This window comes from Diorhabda carinulata, chromosome 6, assembly GCF_026250575.1.
Source record: "Diorhabda carinulata isolate Delta chromosome 6, icDioCari1.1, whole genome shotgun sequence".
NCBI lineage: Eukaryota > Metazoa > Arthropoda > Insecta > Coleoptera > Chrysomelidae > Diorhabda > Diorhabda carinulata.
This window is the reverse complement of record NC_079465.1, coordinates 22,335,501-22,355,521: the sequence shown is the minus strand read 5'-3', so window position 1 is coordinate 22,355,521 and position 20,021 is coordinate 22,335,501. Positions and strand designations below refer to the sequence as shown.

General features: G+C 33.1%; 1 protein-coding gene across 2 annotated transcripts; it reads left to right on the top strand.

The window, feature by feature from the left end:
* Window positions 1-89: 89 nt before the first annotated feature.
* LOC130894816 (protein Lilipod) lies at window positions 90-18,675 on the top strand. 2 transcript variants are annotated; one of them, XM_057801812.1, is made up of 9 exons: window positions 90-513; window positions 5,772-6,036; window positions 8,329-8,559; window positions 9,829-9,897; window positions 11,068-11,385; window positions 11,440-11,594; window positions 13,086-13,317; window positions 14,417-14,573; window positions 18,497-18,675. In XM_057801812.1, the coding sequence occupies exons 1-9, from the start codon at window positions 445-447 to the stop codon at window positions 18,579-18,581; spliced, it is 1,581 nt and encodes a 526-aa protein (XP_057657795.1). In that variant the 5' UTR covers window positions 90-444; the 3' UTR covers window positions 18,582-18,675. The 2 variants fall into 2 exon arrangements, with proteins under 2 accessions (XP_057657795.1, XP_057657796.1); XM_057801813.1 differs by having other exon boundaries at window positions 114-513; window positions 14,417-18,675.
* Window positions 18,676-20,021: the final 1,346 nt, after the last annotated feature.

The window sequence follows — 20,021 nt, the reverse complement described above, 5'->3', positions numbered from 1 at the left end:
TTTCTTCCAATATAGTTATTTTTGAAGTTTGATGTTGTCAATATTGTTCCTGTCAAAATTTTCAGTACACCTCTGCGCGCTTTGAAGTCAATGTTATAGAATATCTACTCAGTGTACACTAATACAGAGCAGACTAGGTTGTCTAAAACATAGTTGTACATCGTCTACATAAAAGGCAACGATAACGGTAAAGAAGCATAACTGATAGTTGACACTGACGTTTATTGTTTTGATTGGATATTTTCTCATGATCTCTCGTATTCATTAAAAGTTCTAAAGTTATGTGAACATCTGTCAGCGTTGAGTGGAGCTTTAAAAAAATTTTACAAAATTTTTGTTTCAAATATGTTAAACCTTATGTAACTAAATGTGTTCGCGTGAAAACCTATAAAAATGATTGAACTTGAGTTAAAAGGACCAATTTTCACAGATAGGTGAAAAATAATGGAAGAATATGAAGATGAATCAGATATTAACGAACAAATTTTTCATAATAACGTTAGAGAGCAAATTGTAAGTAAAATAACGATTTTTAATTGTGTACATAAGTCCAATTTTTATCTTTGACGTGCCCAAAATTTTATAGTATTTTTATACTTTGTATCTTTTAATTTTTTAATTATTAGAACTATAAAATATTTAATAAAATACGTGTTCAGAGTATCATACAGTAACTATAGAAATTGTGTTCATTATATTATAAAAAATAAATAAAAATACGTTTTTGTCAATTGAGCAATTGACTTGTTATCAACTTAAATTGACTATTTTACTTGTAATTAATTAATTACGAGTGTTTAAAAGTGTTATTATACGCCTGTTTTTCTAGTAGAAAATGAGATGATTAGTTTTATCTCATTTAATAGCTTATCTTTACATAATTACGTAGCAACAGATTTATTTCAATTTTCCGTTTATCGAAATAATTCTAGTTTTTATAAACTGAAAAAAAAAATGTGAAAGTATTGACAATAGGAAAAAATGTAAACATTTAAAGGTTATTTATTTTCCAATAGTTTCAGGGCTCAAATGAAGTCAACTTCAGTATTCATACTGTTTTTTGTGCATTCCTGTAATGAAATATCGACCGTCTTCACTCTTCATTTTCTACTGGACTTATTTCTCTTAGTATACTTTCTGATGAAACCCTACAAGGACTTGTTTCTCATGATATACTTCCTGATGAAGCCCTATAAGGACTTATTTCTCATCAGGTTCTTCCTAATCCAGCCCTATAAGGGAGATAATAAGAAGTTATAACTGGTCTCTGCCTCTAACTCTTGGTCCTAACACTATTTTGGATCTAACTGTGTGAAAATTTTAAAAATTCATTCCGAGAGGTTTCTTTTTCTTTTGAAATATAGTGACAAAAGGGAAGGAATGTGACATTCTAAGGTTTATTTGGCTGTTTTAAGCATCTGCATCTCCCTTTTTGAGTTCCAAAGTTCAAATAAATTGAATTTAAGTTTCAGTACTGACTTAATTAACTTTGGTCTTGATTCCTACAGGATTTTCATCTAAAACTTCTTTTATGCATTCCTGTAAATTTCGACCTTCCCTTCACTTTTCAGTTTCCGTTAGACTCATTCCTCATCAGATACTTCCTGATTCAGCCCTATAAGGGAGATAATAAGAAGTTATGACTTGTCTTTGTCTCCAAATCTTGATCCTAAGAGTTTTTTGGATCTAACTGTGTGAAAATTCATTCCGAGAGGGTATGATTTCTTTTTCTTTTGAAATATAGTGACAAAAGGAAAGAAATGTGACATTCGAAGGTTTATTTTTGCTGTTTTCAGTATCTGCATCTTCCTTTTTGAGTTCCAAAGTTCAGATAAATTGAATTTAAGTTTCAGTACTGACTTAAATTAGCTATGGTTTTGACTCCTACATCTGCATATCTCTTTTTGAGTTTTAGTTTAAGTAAATTGAATTTAATTATCAGTAATGACTTAAATTTACTTTGGTCTTGACTCCTACAGGATTTTTATCTAAAACTTTTTTTGTGCATTCTTGTAAGCACATTTCGACCTTTCCTTAACTTTTCAGTTTCCGTTAGATTAATTCCTCATTAGATACTTCCTGATTCAGCATTATAAGGAAGATATTAAGAAGTTGCAGCTTATAGTTAGTTCCAAAACTAGATGCTAACAATTTTTGGATCAAGTATTGTAGAAATTTTGAAAATTCATTTGAAGAATCAACTTTTTGAAACCCACATCATAGAAGGACGTTTTTACTTCCTCTCTGATGCAAATCAAGTGAGATAAGACTATTAATTCATTACCAATGGCCAGTTGTATATATCTGAATGCAACTAAGACATCTAGTTGATCATGATCTCAAAATATTTACAATTTAAATAAAAAACTGCTGATAATAAGCTTGTATTATAAATATTTTTAACTAGATTGAATAAAATTATTGTCGTGGTTCAATTTAAAACGAATTTTATTGTTATCTGGCTCGCAGCTATTTTAAATTGTTGTGTTTACATTCGCTAGCGGAAAGCAAGGTCAAACAGTGGGTAAATATAAATAAAACGATTTCGTCTACGAGGGACAGTTTGTTTTTAAAAATTTAATAATCGATCTAGGCCAGATAACGATCGAAAACGCGAAATGTCGGTTTATACCGGAAGGAAATGTTTTAAAATGACCGAAAATATTTCTTCTATTAGTCGCCTCCATCCAATGTTTTTTTTATCATAAACATGACCGGATTTTTCCCGCCCTTCAGTCAAATTGTAACTATTTACTTAAAAAAATTTATTTTATGTAAAATCAAACTACAGGATGCAATTTTATCATTTTGGGGGGGGGGGGAAGGATTGTTTCTGGGATTCTGGGAATTTTGAAAAAAAAATTATTTATTTTTGAACGTAATCTTCAAGTCTTCAAATAATCCGAGGGGACTAAATCTGGCGAATAAGGTGCATTAATTACGTAAAGTACTTCTCATCGCGGGCCTGGTTATTTTCGCTTCGACTGACGCCCCTTTCTCCTTTTTTCCCCACTATTGAGACCACATCTTTTACTCGGGAGTGTAATAGTGTAACCAAGATTCGTCTGTAGTAAAAATTTAGGTTAATAAACCGTCTCTTATTGCATTCAACAGTTATTTTATTATTACTTATTATATTATTATTACTTATTTTCCAATATTGAAGGTGTTTTTGGACGATAGACTCTACAGTTCCAATACTAATGCTGGTTTCATCCTTCCAGCGGTTCGTTTTGGACGGTTTAACGGCCATCTTTGGCTCATGAACGAGAATTGTTCCAGAAGTATTTGGCCCAACAAAAAAAAGCGAAAAAATTTTGGAAAAAAATCGTCAAACTTCTCAAAATAACCATTAACCGTCGACATCAACGCTTCAATGTTGGAAAATATTTGACCAACCAGTCCGAGGGGGCTAAATCTGGCGATTAGGGTGTATGAGGTAGCGAGCTGGTAAATTGTCTTGATGAATCAACATTTTTTGCCTGATATTAAACAAACTGGTGTCTTCAAACTTCTACTGCCACCTCTAGGTCAGGTCAGGTACTTCTGGGACCAACAAGGCCGTTACTGTAGGCCCACAAACATGTGCAGTACGTGATGTTAAGTTGTGGTTTCTTTATTTTTATATCTAGATATTTCGTTGGAAATTTTTTTATCGTACACGTATATCGTATACGTAATTTTGTATACGATACCATTCGATAAGCGTTACGCATCGTGGAAATTCAAATAACATCAATTAGTTTCGTATGGGAGGAGTGGTTTGTCATATACGTTGACTTGATGACAAAGTGACACACCTAAATTCCTTTGTAATTTATTTTCATTGTTCAATATTTCCAAGCGGATGGACGCATCCTACTACATTAAAAAGAAAGTGATTTACTGTTATTTTGCGTTTGTTTGTTTATTAGCACAAAATAACTTACGGTTCTAAACGTTATTTACATTGGAGCGTGAGCAAAAACATCGAATTGGCAATCACAAGACAATGACAAAAGAAATAATTACGAAATTGGATTTTTCTTAGTAAAATCTTAAAGTTAATGACTTTAGCTTCGAAATGATGTAATAATTTCCTTGTAATTACCATTTTTATTCTTGTTTATAATAGGGGTAACTAACTCTTATAAAATCTATCTATCTACGTGACCCACGACTATCATTTCGCTTCGATCCACATCTCTATTAACAATAAACAAGAATTATACCTGAAAATCAACACAGTAAGTTGCTCAAACGGTCATCCTACTGCAAAAAGACCATAGTATGTGAGTGCGCTGAACATGAACCAGTCTGGTGTTCACAGTCGTTACCAAAAGATAAAAAATACACATCCAAGCATCATTGTCAGAACATCGCTGGAAAATCGGTCCCTCACTGGTGTTCAAGTACAAAAAGTGTTCAGAGAAACGCTGGAAAGTCAGAAGAAGACTCAAGGTAGTTAAAGTTGAGCCAAAAAGGCCAGCTACTGGTTCCAAGTTAATCCTATGTCACCAAGCAATCCGTCACCTGGAGCAAAAATTTACATAAAAGAAAACGTAGCTATTGGAGGAGCTTCCTAGATGGGCAATCGAAGAGGACGAGTCTACAGAAGACCTGGATAAAAACTCGCCCAATTTCACAGAAAAGAACTTCCCGGATGGTTTGGGAGGACATTTTAATGGAAATAAAAGTTCAGGCATCTTTTTCCAATAAAAACCTATTTCCTCTACTTTGAAGACGAGATAAGCAGAATTCCCAGTATCTAATTGTAAAACTGGGTAGAAAATTCGGACGCGGTTGCTGTATCTACGCTTGCTGCTTAGCTAGTTATACGAATGTTGCAAATTCAATCGTCTTTTCAATTTTTTACACCAGCAGTTGTGGGCAACGTAAAATGGAGCAGAAGAACTTATTGCTTCAGCACTTAAGATGTCTTACCTCATTGGAGCATCTTTTTTATTCATATCCTCAATCCAAACAGCAAGCATTCGCTCCATAGCAGATCTCGTCCCATATTCACGCCTCTTGAGATGCCACACGAACTGAACGACGTTGGACTTTCTCTAACTACACCAACACAACACAAGTGTTGGTGAAGTGGTGGTGTAAACAGTGTGCTCAGAATGAACTTAACGGATGGCTAAATAATCAAATGGAGTCTGAAAGACTTCAGGTTTAAGACAATCCGAAACATTCATAGTTATATCAACCAAAAACTTCTCTTGACGACCAGAAACGATATGAAACTGGTGGCCCATCTTCTAACAGGTCACTGCCTCTTTGAGAGGATGGACAGATTCTGCGAGCAAGCCATGGAAGCGGCACAAAACAACTCCAAAATAGTAGCCTTTTGGGAGGCGTCTACGTATTTTGGAAACAGGACAATAAGATGTAGAGTCTTGTACAAAAAATCGAGTAGGTATAGGTGCAGACGCTACACGGGCAGAAGAAAGCGAGCATGCGCTGTAGGCGACTGCGAAGATTCAGGCTTCAGTCGGCGTTGTGCTACAGCCACGCAAATCTGTCGTTTCAGATGACCCGGTTCAACGAGTTAACATAATGGTTAAATATGCACCATTACTGCTTCGTCTACGGCATTTCCATAAGTTTCAAGGTCTGTTTTGTACTCTTTGAAGAAGGTATTGACAAGCTTGTCCACAGATATGTCAAATGTCTCTGATTATGTCGAAAAGTTTACCAATAAAATTTTTGTTTTGTATGAACTTGTGTTTTATTTAAAGCCTATCGGAGGCTAGAAAAAACGCTAATAAATTTTTTTGTTACAGATTTTCCTTTTACTCTTCATCCTCCTCTACCTGTTGAGTTTCGCGACGCTATGTAGATTCAAGCGTAAAGGTAGAGAAGATTATTTTAGTACCGACGAAGATGAAATTACCGTATACAGGATCAGTACGTGGTTGTGTTCTTTCTCTTTGGCCGTATCTATATTGGCGGTACTCTTATTGCCAATATCGATCGTTTCAAATGAAGTATTGGTAAATTATCCCAACAGTTATTATATAAAATGGTTAAATTCGTCACTTATCCAAGGTACGTTATCAAAAATATCATTTTCCATCAAATAAATTCAAAATTTCGACATTTATTTCAAAAATGGAGCACCGGAAACAAACTAAATGGTGTATGAAGCTTGTCGGTCAAAAGTTTTTGCCCACCCTATACACAAAACAATAAGATCTCCAAACCATCACCGAGCCTCCGCCGTGATTCACGGTCGAGATTACAATTGTATCTAACAACAAAATTTAACTCAAAACGCAAATTTTGTACATTTAATGCAGATTTGTTTCACTTTTCTCGTGTGTTTTCCCGAACACTATTTTTGTGGATTTCTATTCAGCACGAATACGTAACACACGAATTCGTCCACGACACGGACCGTGAAGCCAATCCTGTTCGATATTAGAGACGAAATCAAGGCGGAAGATTCGTCTTTGAACCAAAGCCGTCACTTTGAGTCTTTCTACAAATTCATTCTTTCTATCCGACGTTTCCTACTGGCGATTCTCCAATTCTGCTTTTAGTTCTGTTATTTTCAGGTCATAGTCTTTTAACCATGTTTTAATCCTTACAATACCTCATACCTGACACCAACGAATGTTTTTCTTATTCTTTCATTCTTATTCATTTAGACGCACTAAACACTAAACTACCCACTATTTTACTTAACTATTCACTAACTTAATATAATTTATTTAAATTCATCGGTTATTTGTTAGTATTTTTGTCTGTTTACTATGACATTTAATTATTTACTGCTGAATAAACTAGCGAGTAGTTATACTAAAAGAATTTCTCGATAATTCGGTTCTAGAAAGTTAACGATTAAATAGTAATGTCGTCCTAGAAATTGATTATATTAAAACGATGTAAACAAATCGCCTCTATAATAAAAACAAAAAAAAACTTTCGGAGAACTGCCGCATCCGCCAAACTTTAGATTCTTTTATCATAATTGAACAGGGCAGGCTTCACGATCCATGTCGTGGACGAATTCGTAACAATATTTGACCTTGGTTGATGGCTTTTAGATGCAATAGTATCAATCAAATTAATTTTTCTGTTTCTTTGTTCTGTTTACAAACCATTCCGATAAGATTTTTGTTTATATAGTTTTATTTTTAACCACTGAATCCGATTTGATACAAAAGAAATATCAAAATTGTAAATATTTTTCGAATTAATTATCAATTGTTGTAAACATTCTACACCAGATTAAATTATCGATTGTTTAAACAGTAAATTACAATATCATTTGATTTTGAAAACAAATTACATCTTCTATAACCATTACTGAAAATACTTCCGAATCGTATTAAACTCGCTATTGGCGTTTTCGAAATCGCGGAATCCATTAATCGAGCTCCCACTGCAGGTTTGCCGATAACTGGACTCGTTTTTCACCGGATTTGTTAATTACACTGAACGACAGATTATAAAAACATCGCAATTCATAGAAAAATATTTTTTTTTTTTTGAGTTTTCGGGTAATTGTTGGAACATAACCTAATCGAAATTAAAGTAAACCTAACCTAACTTTACGAAAACATGGATTCGTTCTTCGGAAAAACATTTTCCGATTTAAATATAAATAAAAGGTGAATGAACGTGAATAATAATTATTTTTGACTTTTTTCTTACTATATATTTCACCCCTCGCAAGACAAACTCCTAAAATAGACCCCCAAAATGAGAAATTTCGTTTATTTCATAAATCTAGTTCAAAAAATCGAACCGAGAGTCAACCGATACATTGATTGGTAAAACTAAATACTTTTGTATATGATCAATCATAAACACGGTAATTTGGCGTTTTCGAAATCGCAGAATCCATTTATCGAGCTCCCACTGCTGATTTTACCGATAATTGGATTCGTTTTTCACCGGATATGTTAATTACAGTGAATTTTCGGGCAGATACGAAACTATAACCTTATTATTTTATAATTACAATAATAATACAATAAATAATTTTGATGATTTATTTAACCTAGCTGCTATTATACGAGGAGCGTTCGAAACACGTACTATTTATAGTTCAAAACAGTTGAATATGACTTAGTAAATGACGTTAATATTAATTAAAGCGTAATTGCAAGGGTTGAAATTTTTTTTCTACCAATACGAAGTTTTATCTTTGATTTTCTTTCGGTACGGATTCAATCGCATTTTCACGTTACCAGGATTCCATTTCAACACGCGCGTATAAATTTTGACAGACCTCATTCGCCAGTGATGTCAACTGACGAGTTTATGTCGAAATGGCCGAAACACGGGTCGAATATATCGGTGTTAAAATACTCGTTGTTTTATTTATTTTAGGTCTATGGAATTACGTTTTTCTATTTTCAAATCTCTCTTTATTTATTGCTTTACCCTTCGCTTACCTATTCACCGAATCCGAAGGGTTTTTCGGTCATCGCAAAGGACTGATGGCTAGAGTTTACGAAACTTTCACCGTCCTCACTTTATTAGGGCTAGTCGTATTAGGAATGACTTATGTGATAGCTGCGCTTATAGATAAAGACAAATCCAGCATTCAAACTATTTTAAGTAAGTAATTTTTTTCCATTTTCCATCGTACGAAAAGCTGATTGATCCCACGGTCGAGGCGATAGATACAGAAGAAGAAAATGATTGACACGCGTCTTAAAACATGACTTTGTTCAATCCGTTCATTTTACTGACAACATTTTGCAATATATCTAGCGATTTAAAATAGTGGGTGTTAAATTAATTGATTACGAGGTTTGCTACTTGAATTTCGTTTGAACCAATCGTCGATTCCGATTGAGCTACCTTCAAAACACGCGATTTGACCGCATCAACCGCTTCTTCAGGTATAAAAAAATGTTGAACTCGTGATTTATTTTTGATCTGCGGTTGGTTCCCCTGATTCTGGCGAACAAATTTTGGTGTAGAATTCAGAATTGACAATTCCACGTAACTCTAATGGAACGGTGGCTGCATGTCCAGTTATTAGGCGACCACCATTTGCTTCGAAGTCCTTAGTGCTTTTGTTGGATTTTACCAGATCCAGAATTCGTAGCCTGTCAACGCGAATAAATCTTTTTGGCACCAAAATGTTCATGCGAGTAGGGACCCAATCATGCCCTAATCTCAACAACAGCCGATTTTGGACGATCCTCATCAAATTCATCCTGTAGCGAAGTGCGACCACGATTAAATTCGGAAAACTAGTCGAAAACGGCGACTCGAGATGGCGCTTCATAGCCAAATGTCGAAGCGAGTCGAAAGGCACGTCAATTTCCAAGGGTGAATCCACTAAATCGATTCAGTACAACATATCGATTAAAAAATCGATTTATTTGGTCCGTGGATTCGATTAATCGATTTCAGATCGCCATTTCTATCACGAAATTCATTTTGTATCGAAGTGCGATCACGATTGAATTCGGAAAACCAACGAAACCCGGTTATTCGATATGGCGCTTCATCACCAACACTCGAAACGAGCTTATTTATTGGTTAAATCCACCTCGCAAGGTATTGAAAATCGTCGCACGATGACCGAGACTGAACAATTCAAATAGCACTCGTACGACAACACGTCAATATGTCAAACGTCATAGTGGCAATGTCAGATTTGACACATCAACATCAGAGTTGCCATATCTTGAAACTTGTTGCAATCCTCGTATTTATATTGTTTACTACACCCTCACTCACACCCTGTCTTGTGGACAAAGGACCAAACAGTGTTTTAGTGTGATGTAGTATTAAATATTAGATAATACGTGTTTTATTTTATTATTTATTTCTATTTAAACATCTCCAATAGGAAAAATCCATATTTTTTAGGTTTCTGGACTTATTATTTGCCATTTTTGTATTCCTGTATATCTTTTTTTGGGGTATTGATGTTATTAGGTGAGTTATGATTTCCCTTTATAAACGCTCGTGAGCAAAAAAATCGACTCGCTCACAATGCAAAGATCTCTAGCTAAAAATTTGTATGAGTGTATAATATATAATAATAACAGTGTCCCATCGCTTTTTCTTTGATCAAGAAATTTTTTTTTACTTCATCTTGATCCCATTCTTCAGTAAGCGTCGTTTTGGGGTCCGATTTCATGACTGGTGCAAGATTCCAGGTCCAAACTTTTCTCTTAAGTTCATCTCATAAAGGCTTTTTTCTTGAAAGTAAACAGAGCCCATTGTTGGTCAGTCCGATTTACGTGTTTTCTGTTAAACTCGATGTTCTGGGGTTGATTTGGGGCTTGTAGCTGGTCTTTTCGACTCGAGGTTAGCTGCTTCAAGTCTTGTTGGACCTGGACATCAGTGAATCGATCATTTCTATCGAGGTGTGCTCTTTTTCTTCCGGAACCGCGTCTTCGTTGAAAATTACCAATCTTTTGGTAACGAATGTAAACTCCGGAAGCAGCAGACTGGTTCATGCTTAACGTGCTGGTCACTTCTTGCTGACTATGGCCTTATCGCGATAAAATGACCGTTTCAGGAGGTTCATATGCGGTTGGCATTTGATACAATCCAAAAAAGCTACGCTGCGTCAATCTTTCTCCAGGTCTTCTATAAACTCGTCTTTTTCTACTATGCAGGCTTTTTTCTGGAAAGAAAACGGAGCCTCATTGTTGGTCAGTCCGGTTTACGTATTTTCTGGTAAACTTGATGATCTGGGATTGATTTGGGGCTTGTAGCTGGTCTTTTTGACTCAAAGTTAGCTGCTTTAAGTCTTGTTGGACCTGGACACCAGTGAATCAACAATTTTTATCGAGATGTGTTCTTTTTCTTCCGGAACCGCATCTTCGTTGAAAGTCACCCGTCTTTTGGTAACGAATCTAAACTCCGCAAGCAGCAGACTGGCCACTTCTTGCTGACTCTGGCCTTATCGCAATGGAGTGACCGCTTCAGGAGGTTCATCTGCGGTTGACATTCGATGGTTAACTGATGGTGGTGGGTAAGGTTAGTCGATGATTGCGGGGGTCGATTTTTTTTCTCACAAGTGCGTTTTTCTGTAAAAAAGTTTGTTTGACCAATCAAAACTCATTCTCTTACTAATATAATGATTGTTTCACGTAGTGTGCACCCCTCTTGGTTTCGTCAGACTGTTCGATGTTGTCGGTCAGTTTCTCGTCAAACCTCAGTTCCTTCGAGATCTCAACGAAGAATATTTCGCTTGCGCCTTAGAAGAAGAATCTCTACGTAGGAGATTCAAACAAGCTCAAAAGACTGGCAAATCGTACGTCGATCCTGCTCCGATGGCGTTGGAATCGGAAGTACCGATAAAGGACATCGATTACGAATTACCAACTAACTTATTAAGATTAAAAAACGGAGAGTTACAATTTGGTTTGGGTAAAAGACTGAAAGAAATTGAGAATAGGAGAAGCGTATTGGGTAAATTTTGATGTAATTGTTTCTTTTTGGAGATTTTCTGATGTTCTTTTCCAGATAAACAGAGGCAGACGTCTTCTTTTAGAAGGAACGTCGTTTATCCCGTTGCAATGTTACTTCTTCTCGGTTTAACCATTATAGCGGTTCTTCTGGTAGTACAAAACACTTTATCGCTACTTATAGGGATCAAAGCTTTACCCATTAGCTCAAAGGTAAGTCTAAATATCATTCTACAAACAAATTATTGAGTATTTTTAACCGAGAACAAGAAAATCCCGCGGAAATTTATCTGGAACATCTGTAGGTTGTAGTGCTCGGGAAAAACGTGTCTTGGTAGCCGATTCCAAAGGCTTGCACTTCTCCACAAAAAGGAATCTCGATAAATTGACGTTCTGCAGGTGTAGGGGTCTTACAAAAACTGCTCTAGGTGGGATTATGCTAGACAACTCGAAAAAGCATCTTCCGTGGTGGTCTCAGATATCAGCGATCTTTCTTCTATGCTCTAAGCTGTCTCTAAGTTTTTGGATCGCCTATAAGTCGAATTGCTCTGGATTGAGTCGAGGGTCTTTAGGGAACTAGCTCAGCTGATTTTGATGTGAATTGTTGGCTATAGGAAAGTAATTCATCGTAAAAAACAAAAACACTACACCTGGGAGCACAGGAAATAGATCTCTGGTAGCTAGAACCATTTCACATTCTGGATTTTCCAAAAGGAGTGAAATTCACAGATTATTGGACGATTCTGGGTCTTGTAGAGCATTCCAATATACCAAATTACCTGCCGGTTGAACCAAAAGCTGGTGGAGTACCCTAGAGCCTAGAGAAAGTTTCTACGTGAAGTAATTCATCGTAAAAAACAAAAACACTACACTTTGGAGCAGATGAAATAGATCTCTGGTAGCTAGAACCATTCCACATTCTGGATTTACCAAAAGGAATGGGATTCACAGATTATTGGACGATTCTGGGTCTTGTAGAGGACACCAATATACCAAATTACCAGCTGATTGAACCAAAAGCTAGAGAAAACCCACGAGTACAACGTCGATCTCCACAACTTTTTCATTGACTTCCGCCGTACGACAGTATCCTCAGAGATTAACTGCACGAGGATCTGGTGGGGTTCGGCGTTCCAAAGAAGCTGGGTAATGTAAAAATGAGGAACGCCTCTGGCAGAGTGAAGTATCGGGGTTAATTGAACACTGTTCAATTTCTCGCCGGAAGGTTGCGAAAATGTGATTTTTGGTGATTTTCAGCTGTCTTGGTGATTGATTTTCCAACAGAATCGTTTTTGGTAATGAATATATAAGATCGGCAACCGAGTACTTTCGCTTTTTACTTTATTTTTTGAATAACTTATGTTAGTGCTGTACTTTCCCGTTTGTCACTTGATACCGGTCGCATTTACGTAACTTTAAAAGCAAGTAGTGCGTGATTTTGTTTCATAAAGCTGTTAGTTGCGGGTTAATTTTAAATGAAGTGCGAAAACGAACGTTATCGGCAAAATTTACCTTACCAGAAACCCGCAGTGACTCGCCAAGAAATATGTGAAGTCTACGGTGCTGATTGTTCGTGTCTGGAGGTTTTTCCTTCGAAGATGAGCAACGTTCTGGTTGGTCTACTGAAATTAATCAGCTCCTTGAATATTTTCATTAAAAAAAAGTGTTAAGATTACCTATCAGGTGATAATAAATTTTTTTTAGCAATTTACTCTAGGAGTAAGTTCTTTATCGAAGCTTGGTTTATATGGAGCCTCGTTGGAAATACTATTGATAATTTATTTAATAGTTACTTCGTCAATAGGACTTTATACCGCCCCTTGTATGAAAAAATTTAGACCGAAGCCTAAAAGTACACCGTTTAGCCTCGTTATTGGAAACTGCGCTTTGCTCGTCGTTATTAGTTCGGCTTTACCGTTATTATCGAAAATTCTAGGTACGTGTATTTTTTTATCGTTATTTTTATTATTAACATTAACAACACTGAGTATTTCTCGTATATTTGGTATAAATACAGTTGGTAAAAAATGAAATTGACCTTACCAACGACAAGAACGACTCGATGGACTTGATAAACTGGTAAAATGAATTCAAACGTGATTGATTTTCCTCCCAGGATAAAGTTTTCACTTTTTTGGAAAATTTTAGCTTTTTAACCCAAAATTAGAGTTCCTAATGCCAACAAAAACAATTTGAATTATTTGGGGTAATTGTTTTATTGAGTTTTTTGAAGATATATCATTTTTTCCAATATTCACAATTTTTATACGAAATTTTTGTCGAAATTTTTACGAGATATTCTCGATTTTAACAGTTTTTCTGGAACATTTTCGCTTCTCCAATCCGAAATTTGAGTTCCTAATGCCAAAAAACAATTTGAATGATTCGGAGTGTTTTTTTGATTGAGTTTTTTGAAGATATATCATATTTTCCAAATTTCACAATTTTAATACGAAATTTTTGTCGAAATTCCGTATTTTATTGAGAAATTCTCGATTTTAACAGTTTTTCTAGAAAATTTTTGCTTCTCCAACCCGAAATTTGAGTTCCTAATGCCAAAAAACAATTTCAATCATTTTTTTCGAAATTTCGTATTTTTTCGAGATATTCTCAATTTTAACAGTTTTTCTGAAAAATTTCCGCTTTTACAACCAAAAATTTGAGTTCCTAATGCCAAAAAAACAATTTGAATGATTTGGAATTGTTTTTTATTGAGTTTTTTGGAGATATATCATATTTCATTGTATAAAAAAATTCACAAAATAGTATCGACATAAAATATCAATTTTCTTCTACCCCTTTTTTTGGCCTTTTCGATTTTTTTAGAAAATACTCCAAATTGAGATTTTTCAAAATCCAAGGCAGACTCCAAATTTCAAAGGAATCGATCGGATAGTAGAATTTGAGATATCGCGTCAACCAGTCGCGAATTTTTAAAAATCCATTTAAGTGTGTAAACTTTAAAAAAACACATAAAAATTCGAATTTCCAGATCAGAATACGTCCCCCCTAAATGTTTTTTATTATATTTTTAGGTATAACAAATTTCGATCTATTAGGAGACTTCGGAAGCATAGAATGGTTGGGAAATTTCAAAATCGTACTTTTGTATAATTTGCTCTTCGCTACTGCTTCCACCCTTTGCGTCGTTAACAAATTTACGGCGAAAGTTCGTCGCGAACTATACAACCGGTTAGTTGAGAATTATCTGTTTCTTGCTAACTGCGTCTCATTCATCAACTAATACATCAACAATAATTGTGAAGAACAAAAAAAAATTCCTCGAATCAAAAGTTGTCCAACATCAACAAAATCACGAATTTCCGGTTGGATAATTTTTGTTCCGGGAGTAAATTTTTCGGTTACGGTTTGAAAAATCATTTGCATCATCATTTATTTATGAACATCCTGTTCCGGAACGTGCTTTTGCACTTTTCTGTTTGTACGGTTGATAATTTTTTAAAAATCTTGTAAAACGAACCGTTTTTTTATTTTTCATATTGTATCAATTTTTATTTTAAAATTCGATCACTCTAAACTAATAAGACTGACTATGTATATAAAGATTGGCTTGAATAATTACAAGATCGATTTATAAGTTGGAAAAAAAATCGATGTTAAAAACGTTGTTTTTTTTATTAGATTTAAATATTTACAATGTTTATTTATTTACACAGGTCAACAAAATCAACAAAAAATTTATATAAGACATTTTTTTATTAATTCCATAGTTTTCAAAATGATTTTTCATTTTTTTGTGAGATGTACTGTATACAATGGAATAATTAGTACGATTTGTATTTACCTCGAGGTATTTGTGTATGGGTATGTTAAATCCTTGTTGGAGCTTTAAAAATTGATCCGATTGTGTGATTTATATCCTTAAAATGTTTTTTTTTTTCATTAATTTATTGAATATTTTATGTCAAATATATGAAAAAAATTTAAATGATTATTTTTCCAAATGTTGAATTGAGACTTTTTGTTCTATTTCATCCATTTTTCCAATATTTTCCATCACTGTCCATGTCTTTCAAATTTTGCTTTAAATTTTTTGTTTTGTTTGCTCTATTTGCTCAATCTATTGGATTATTTTGTCTTAATTTCTTTCTTTTCTGTCCCTGACAAGTACTTGAAGAATTTACCTTAATTTCATTTTGTTTTTTCTATTATATGGAAAATATCCAAAGAATAACTCGAAGGAATCTTTTCGTGTATCGGATTGATACTTTTTACTCTGTATTACTCAATCTGTCAGTTTCTTCAAGATTTTGACCTAAATTTTTTGTTTTTTGCTCTATTTGCTCAATTTATTGAATTCTATGGTCTTAATTTTTTTGTTTTCTATCCCTGACAAGTACTTGAAGAATTTATCCTTAATTTCATCTAGTTTTCTCCATTATATGGAAAATATCCAAAGAATAACTCTAAGGAATCTTTTTGGATATCGAATTGAGACTTTTCGTTATGTTTCATCCATTTTTTCCAATACTTTCTGGTCTCAGCAAGTACTTGAAGAATTAATCCACAATTTCTTTTCTTCATAGTAGAATAGTGGACAGTCAAAGCCTATTAAGCAGATAGGCCTTCTGGTAGTCCTATTGTGTCAATTTCTTGTCTTATTTTCACTATATATCCGAAGAATAACTCGAAGAACTTGAATAATTTATCCTTAATTTCATCTTTTCCAATATTTTCTGGTCTCTATCCTTGTTTTACTCCTTTTCTTTCATTACAAAGTAATTTAATAATCTTTAACTATATTTAATATCTTACTGTTTTGTATCTGATTTTTATCACTTTTATTGCTATTTCGATATTTTTCATATTTTATTTCTTAATACTGTGTAAAAAGTCTTCTTCGGATCTAAGACTCTCAGTTATATTTCTTCTCCTTATCATATTCTTTTTGTTTGTTTTGCTTTCGTTCCAACTTGTGCTCTTGTTTTCCTTCTTTGTCCCACTACTGGTATAGTGGGACAAACTTCCAGTTTGTAAACCTTTCAACTCTATTTTGATTATTTAATTTATTCTCTCCGCTCATTCTTTTTATATTTTCTTGTTTCCATAACATCTCCAGTTTTTATTTTCATTTATTATTTATATTCTTCTTGTTTTGCCAGAAATGTTCTGTTCCCTATTTTTATTTTTCCTCCAACTTTTTCTTTATCTTTTTACACTATTTCTTCTCCTCTTTCTATTTGTTTTGTTTATAATTGATACTTTTTTTACTCATACTCTATCTATATTTCTGCAATTTCATAAATCGTTTATTTTCACTCTTTTTCGTGTGTTATTTCCATTCGTAATATATTTTTTACTTTTGGGTGTTTCTACTAGTTTTTCGTGACTCTTTCTCTCTTAATATTTATTTTTCCATATAGTCTTCGTATTATATTTTATAGAACTTCTTATTTATCATCTACTGCCTGTACTACTAATTTATTCTTAATTTCGTTTTATTTAATTCATTATTTTCTTTCGCTCTTCAATTTTCCTCCTCATCTTCAGTTATCATCTTTCTATTCTGAATTATTTGTCGATTTTTTTTACTTTTCTGTTTATTTTATTTTTTCATGTAGTAAACAGGATTTTTTTCTATCCCTTCCACATTAACATCATGTACAAATATTTTAAAAAAAAATTTTTCCATAGTTGACCTGTGATGTTATTTGAATTTTTTATTTATTATGTATTTACCTAAAAGACTTGGTAATTATAAATATAATAATGTTTTATAATTTTTTATTTTCACTTATTTTTCTCAATTAGGTTATCCCTTACTTCATTCGAACGTACTGTATATACAGTGTGTGTCAAAATTAGTAATGTATCGGAATCATTCGAAGACATATTCCATATCAATTTATGTATACATGTATATATATATATTAACATTTTTATTCAAAAAAAATAAATAATTTAAAAAAAAATGATTGATGAAAATTATTGTCTAAAATTTTTGATTAAACTTTCCACAAATTATCAAGTGTCACTTATCTACGTCACCAAAGTACAAAAATTGAATTTAATTAATAAATTTTTTAATATTTATTTTTATTTCCAATTTTGATGAATATATAGAGGTAGTTTATGTAGATTTGGGGTTGTATCATCTCTATATAAAACAGATTTGGTATAAATGTGAAATTTTTTTGTTGTTATACTGAAAAACGTTTTAACTTACTTAAAATAAATTTTTTTAGTTTATTTCCGAAAAATATATTTAAAAAATAATTTGTATCAATCAAAAAATGTCAAACGGTATCATTTTGACATGTTATATCGAAATTCATCTGAATTTTGAATATACAAGGTGTTCTATTAAAAAAAAAAATAAAGTATAGTATTATACATATCGAGTACAGTGTTTGAAATAGCAACCTCAAATCAGTTTATTTTCGAAAAGTATTTTGAAAAAATGAAATATGGTTTAGATATAATTGAAATTTGAAATAATAGTCCAATTAGGTGAACTGAATATTCTAAGAATCATTCCGAACCCTACCAATTGCACTTTTTAGCTTCAGAAATTGGAATTTTTTCTGAAAATTCGTGAAAATCACACAAAAAGATTTCGTTTGTCGTATTTATCTCGATAAGGGTAATGATTTTCAAAAAAAAACTATCGGGCAGCAGTTGTATGTTGAATTTCTGCAAATATGTCTTTGATCGTAGGTTTTCGTGAAGCTTTCTTGAGATATATCGTATTATTTCGAGATATTATCGATTTTCACAATTTTTCTGGAAAATTTTCACTTGTTCAACCCGACATTTGACATACGGGTTAGTTTTTTGATTATTTAGCCAAGTCAATAGGACTAAAATGACATTTTGTTTACAATTGAAAATATTTTTAGTTTATAAAGTACTAAAATGTAATTAGTTTATCAAAAAAATAATAATATAACTCTACTTATTTTACAAAAATACTCAATTTTGGAATTCAGCAACGTTTTAAAAAAATTTTCAAAAATTTCATTTCTTGTTCCAAATAACAAAGCTTTTTTGCGTTTTCTTTTTCAAAATCACTTATTACTAACATCCTACCATCGGTGTGTTGTGGCGTATTTTTTTCTGTTTGAAAAAATTTCAGTCCAACATTTTTTATACAGAATAATGGTTTTTTTGGATATAAAAATTGAACACCCCCAGTCTGTTTCAAGCACTCCACCACCGTCTATACAAAAATGTGAATAGAAGATGTTGGAACAATGAAAAAAAATCAATTTTATATTTCAATCCCAAATTCATTTTATTTAAATAAAAAAATAAAATTTGAACATATTAAAAACTGTTTGAAGCTTTATTTATCATTTCCCTCAGGGCGGATCTATAAGATTCCACTACATTCAACCCCTGCCAAAATTTTAGCAAATAGAGGTTAGGTTTGGCGACGTTTTGTCACCATATACCAAAAAAAAAACAAAACTGAGTTTCTTGGGGTGAATCGGTGGGTCTGTAATGGAATTATGTCTTAGCTACCATTATTTTTTTAGAATGGAAGTTATAATCCAAATTTATTACCTTCAAAGAGGTTATGTTACCTCATATGGTCGATACCTCAATGAGGGTATGAGAAAAAAACTTCTGTTACATACACAAGGGTGGACACAAATACCTTCTCAATGTCAAAAATGTCTGAATTAACCTATAAATGTCTCCTTTATCTACCTTATTGACCCTACCTAGCACCGAGTGACTATTTATCGTTTCCGATCCTAAAAAGTAGCTTGCTGGTAAGATATTCGACATCGACACAATGTATTTAAATTCATATATCGAAAAATTTTATTTTTTTTGGAAAAATTTCTTCTAAAAATTCACGAACTTATTGATCTTCCCTCGTATGTAACGGGTACGTTCCATTTGGACTCGGTACTACGACCATTTTGTTTAGTGTATCAAAGTGACGGCAATTCAAAGATGGCGACTGAACATTTTTGTCAATTCGCCATATTGTAAACCTACAATTATCGAGGTTTAAGTTTAACCTAAAAATTCGTTTAAATGGAACAGTAATTTCAATAAACGTTGAGGGGAACGTGAATTTCATCGAACGTTAAACGGAACGCACCCAATTTCTTACGAATTTGCTGTCACTAAAACCAAAATTCTTAGTCATGAATTGAGTCAACGCAGAAAAAGGCTGTAAACACGAAAAAGAAGAAGAAGGTTATCTCTATCTCATAATATTCTTTTATTTACCTAATGATTGTGGACTAATTAAATAAAATTTATTCGTAATTAATATAAAATTTGCTTCAAATTTAAATAAAAACCTTCAGGAGTAGAAATTTTTAATTTAAAATCCTCATATAAAAGGAAATCTGTGAATTCTGGCAACGCTGGTTGGTGTTGACGTTCCAATTAACTCCGACTTCAGATCGATGATCTTTTTAGAAAATGACACCTGATTGGTTTGTTATGCAATGTAAACAAAGACCAGAGCCGTACTTATAATTTATTTTGACAATTTGCTATTTGAATCATTTTGATAAGATAGAAGCACTGTTGTTAAATTTCTTCTTCCAAAACAGTATCATTCCAGTGAAAATAAACATTTTTGGTAAAATTAATGGAATATTTGTTAAATATACAAGTTTCTATAGAAATCTTTTATATAAAAGAAAATCCTTG

Bases quoted from the DNA above. Each gene is read 5' to 3' on its own strand.
- LOC130894816 (XM_057801812.1), top strand. From the start codon at position 445: ATGGAAGAATATGAAGATGAATCAGATATTAACGAACAAATTTTTCAT. The intron at 8,560-9,828 runs GTAAGTAATTTT...CATATTTTTTAG, and splicing joins CAGCATTCAAACTATTTTAA to GTTTCTGGACTTATTATTTG. The intron at 11,386-11,439 runs GTAAATTTTGAT...GTTCTTTTCCAG, and splicing joins GAATAGGAGAAGCGTATTGG to ATAAACAGAGGCAGACGTCT.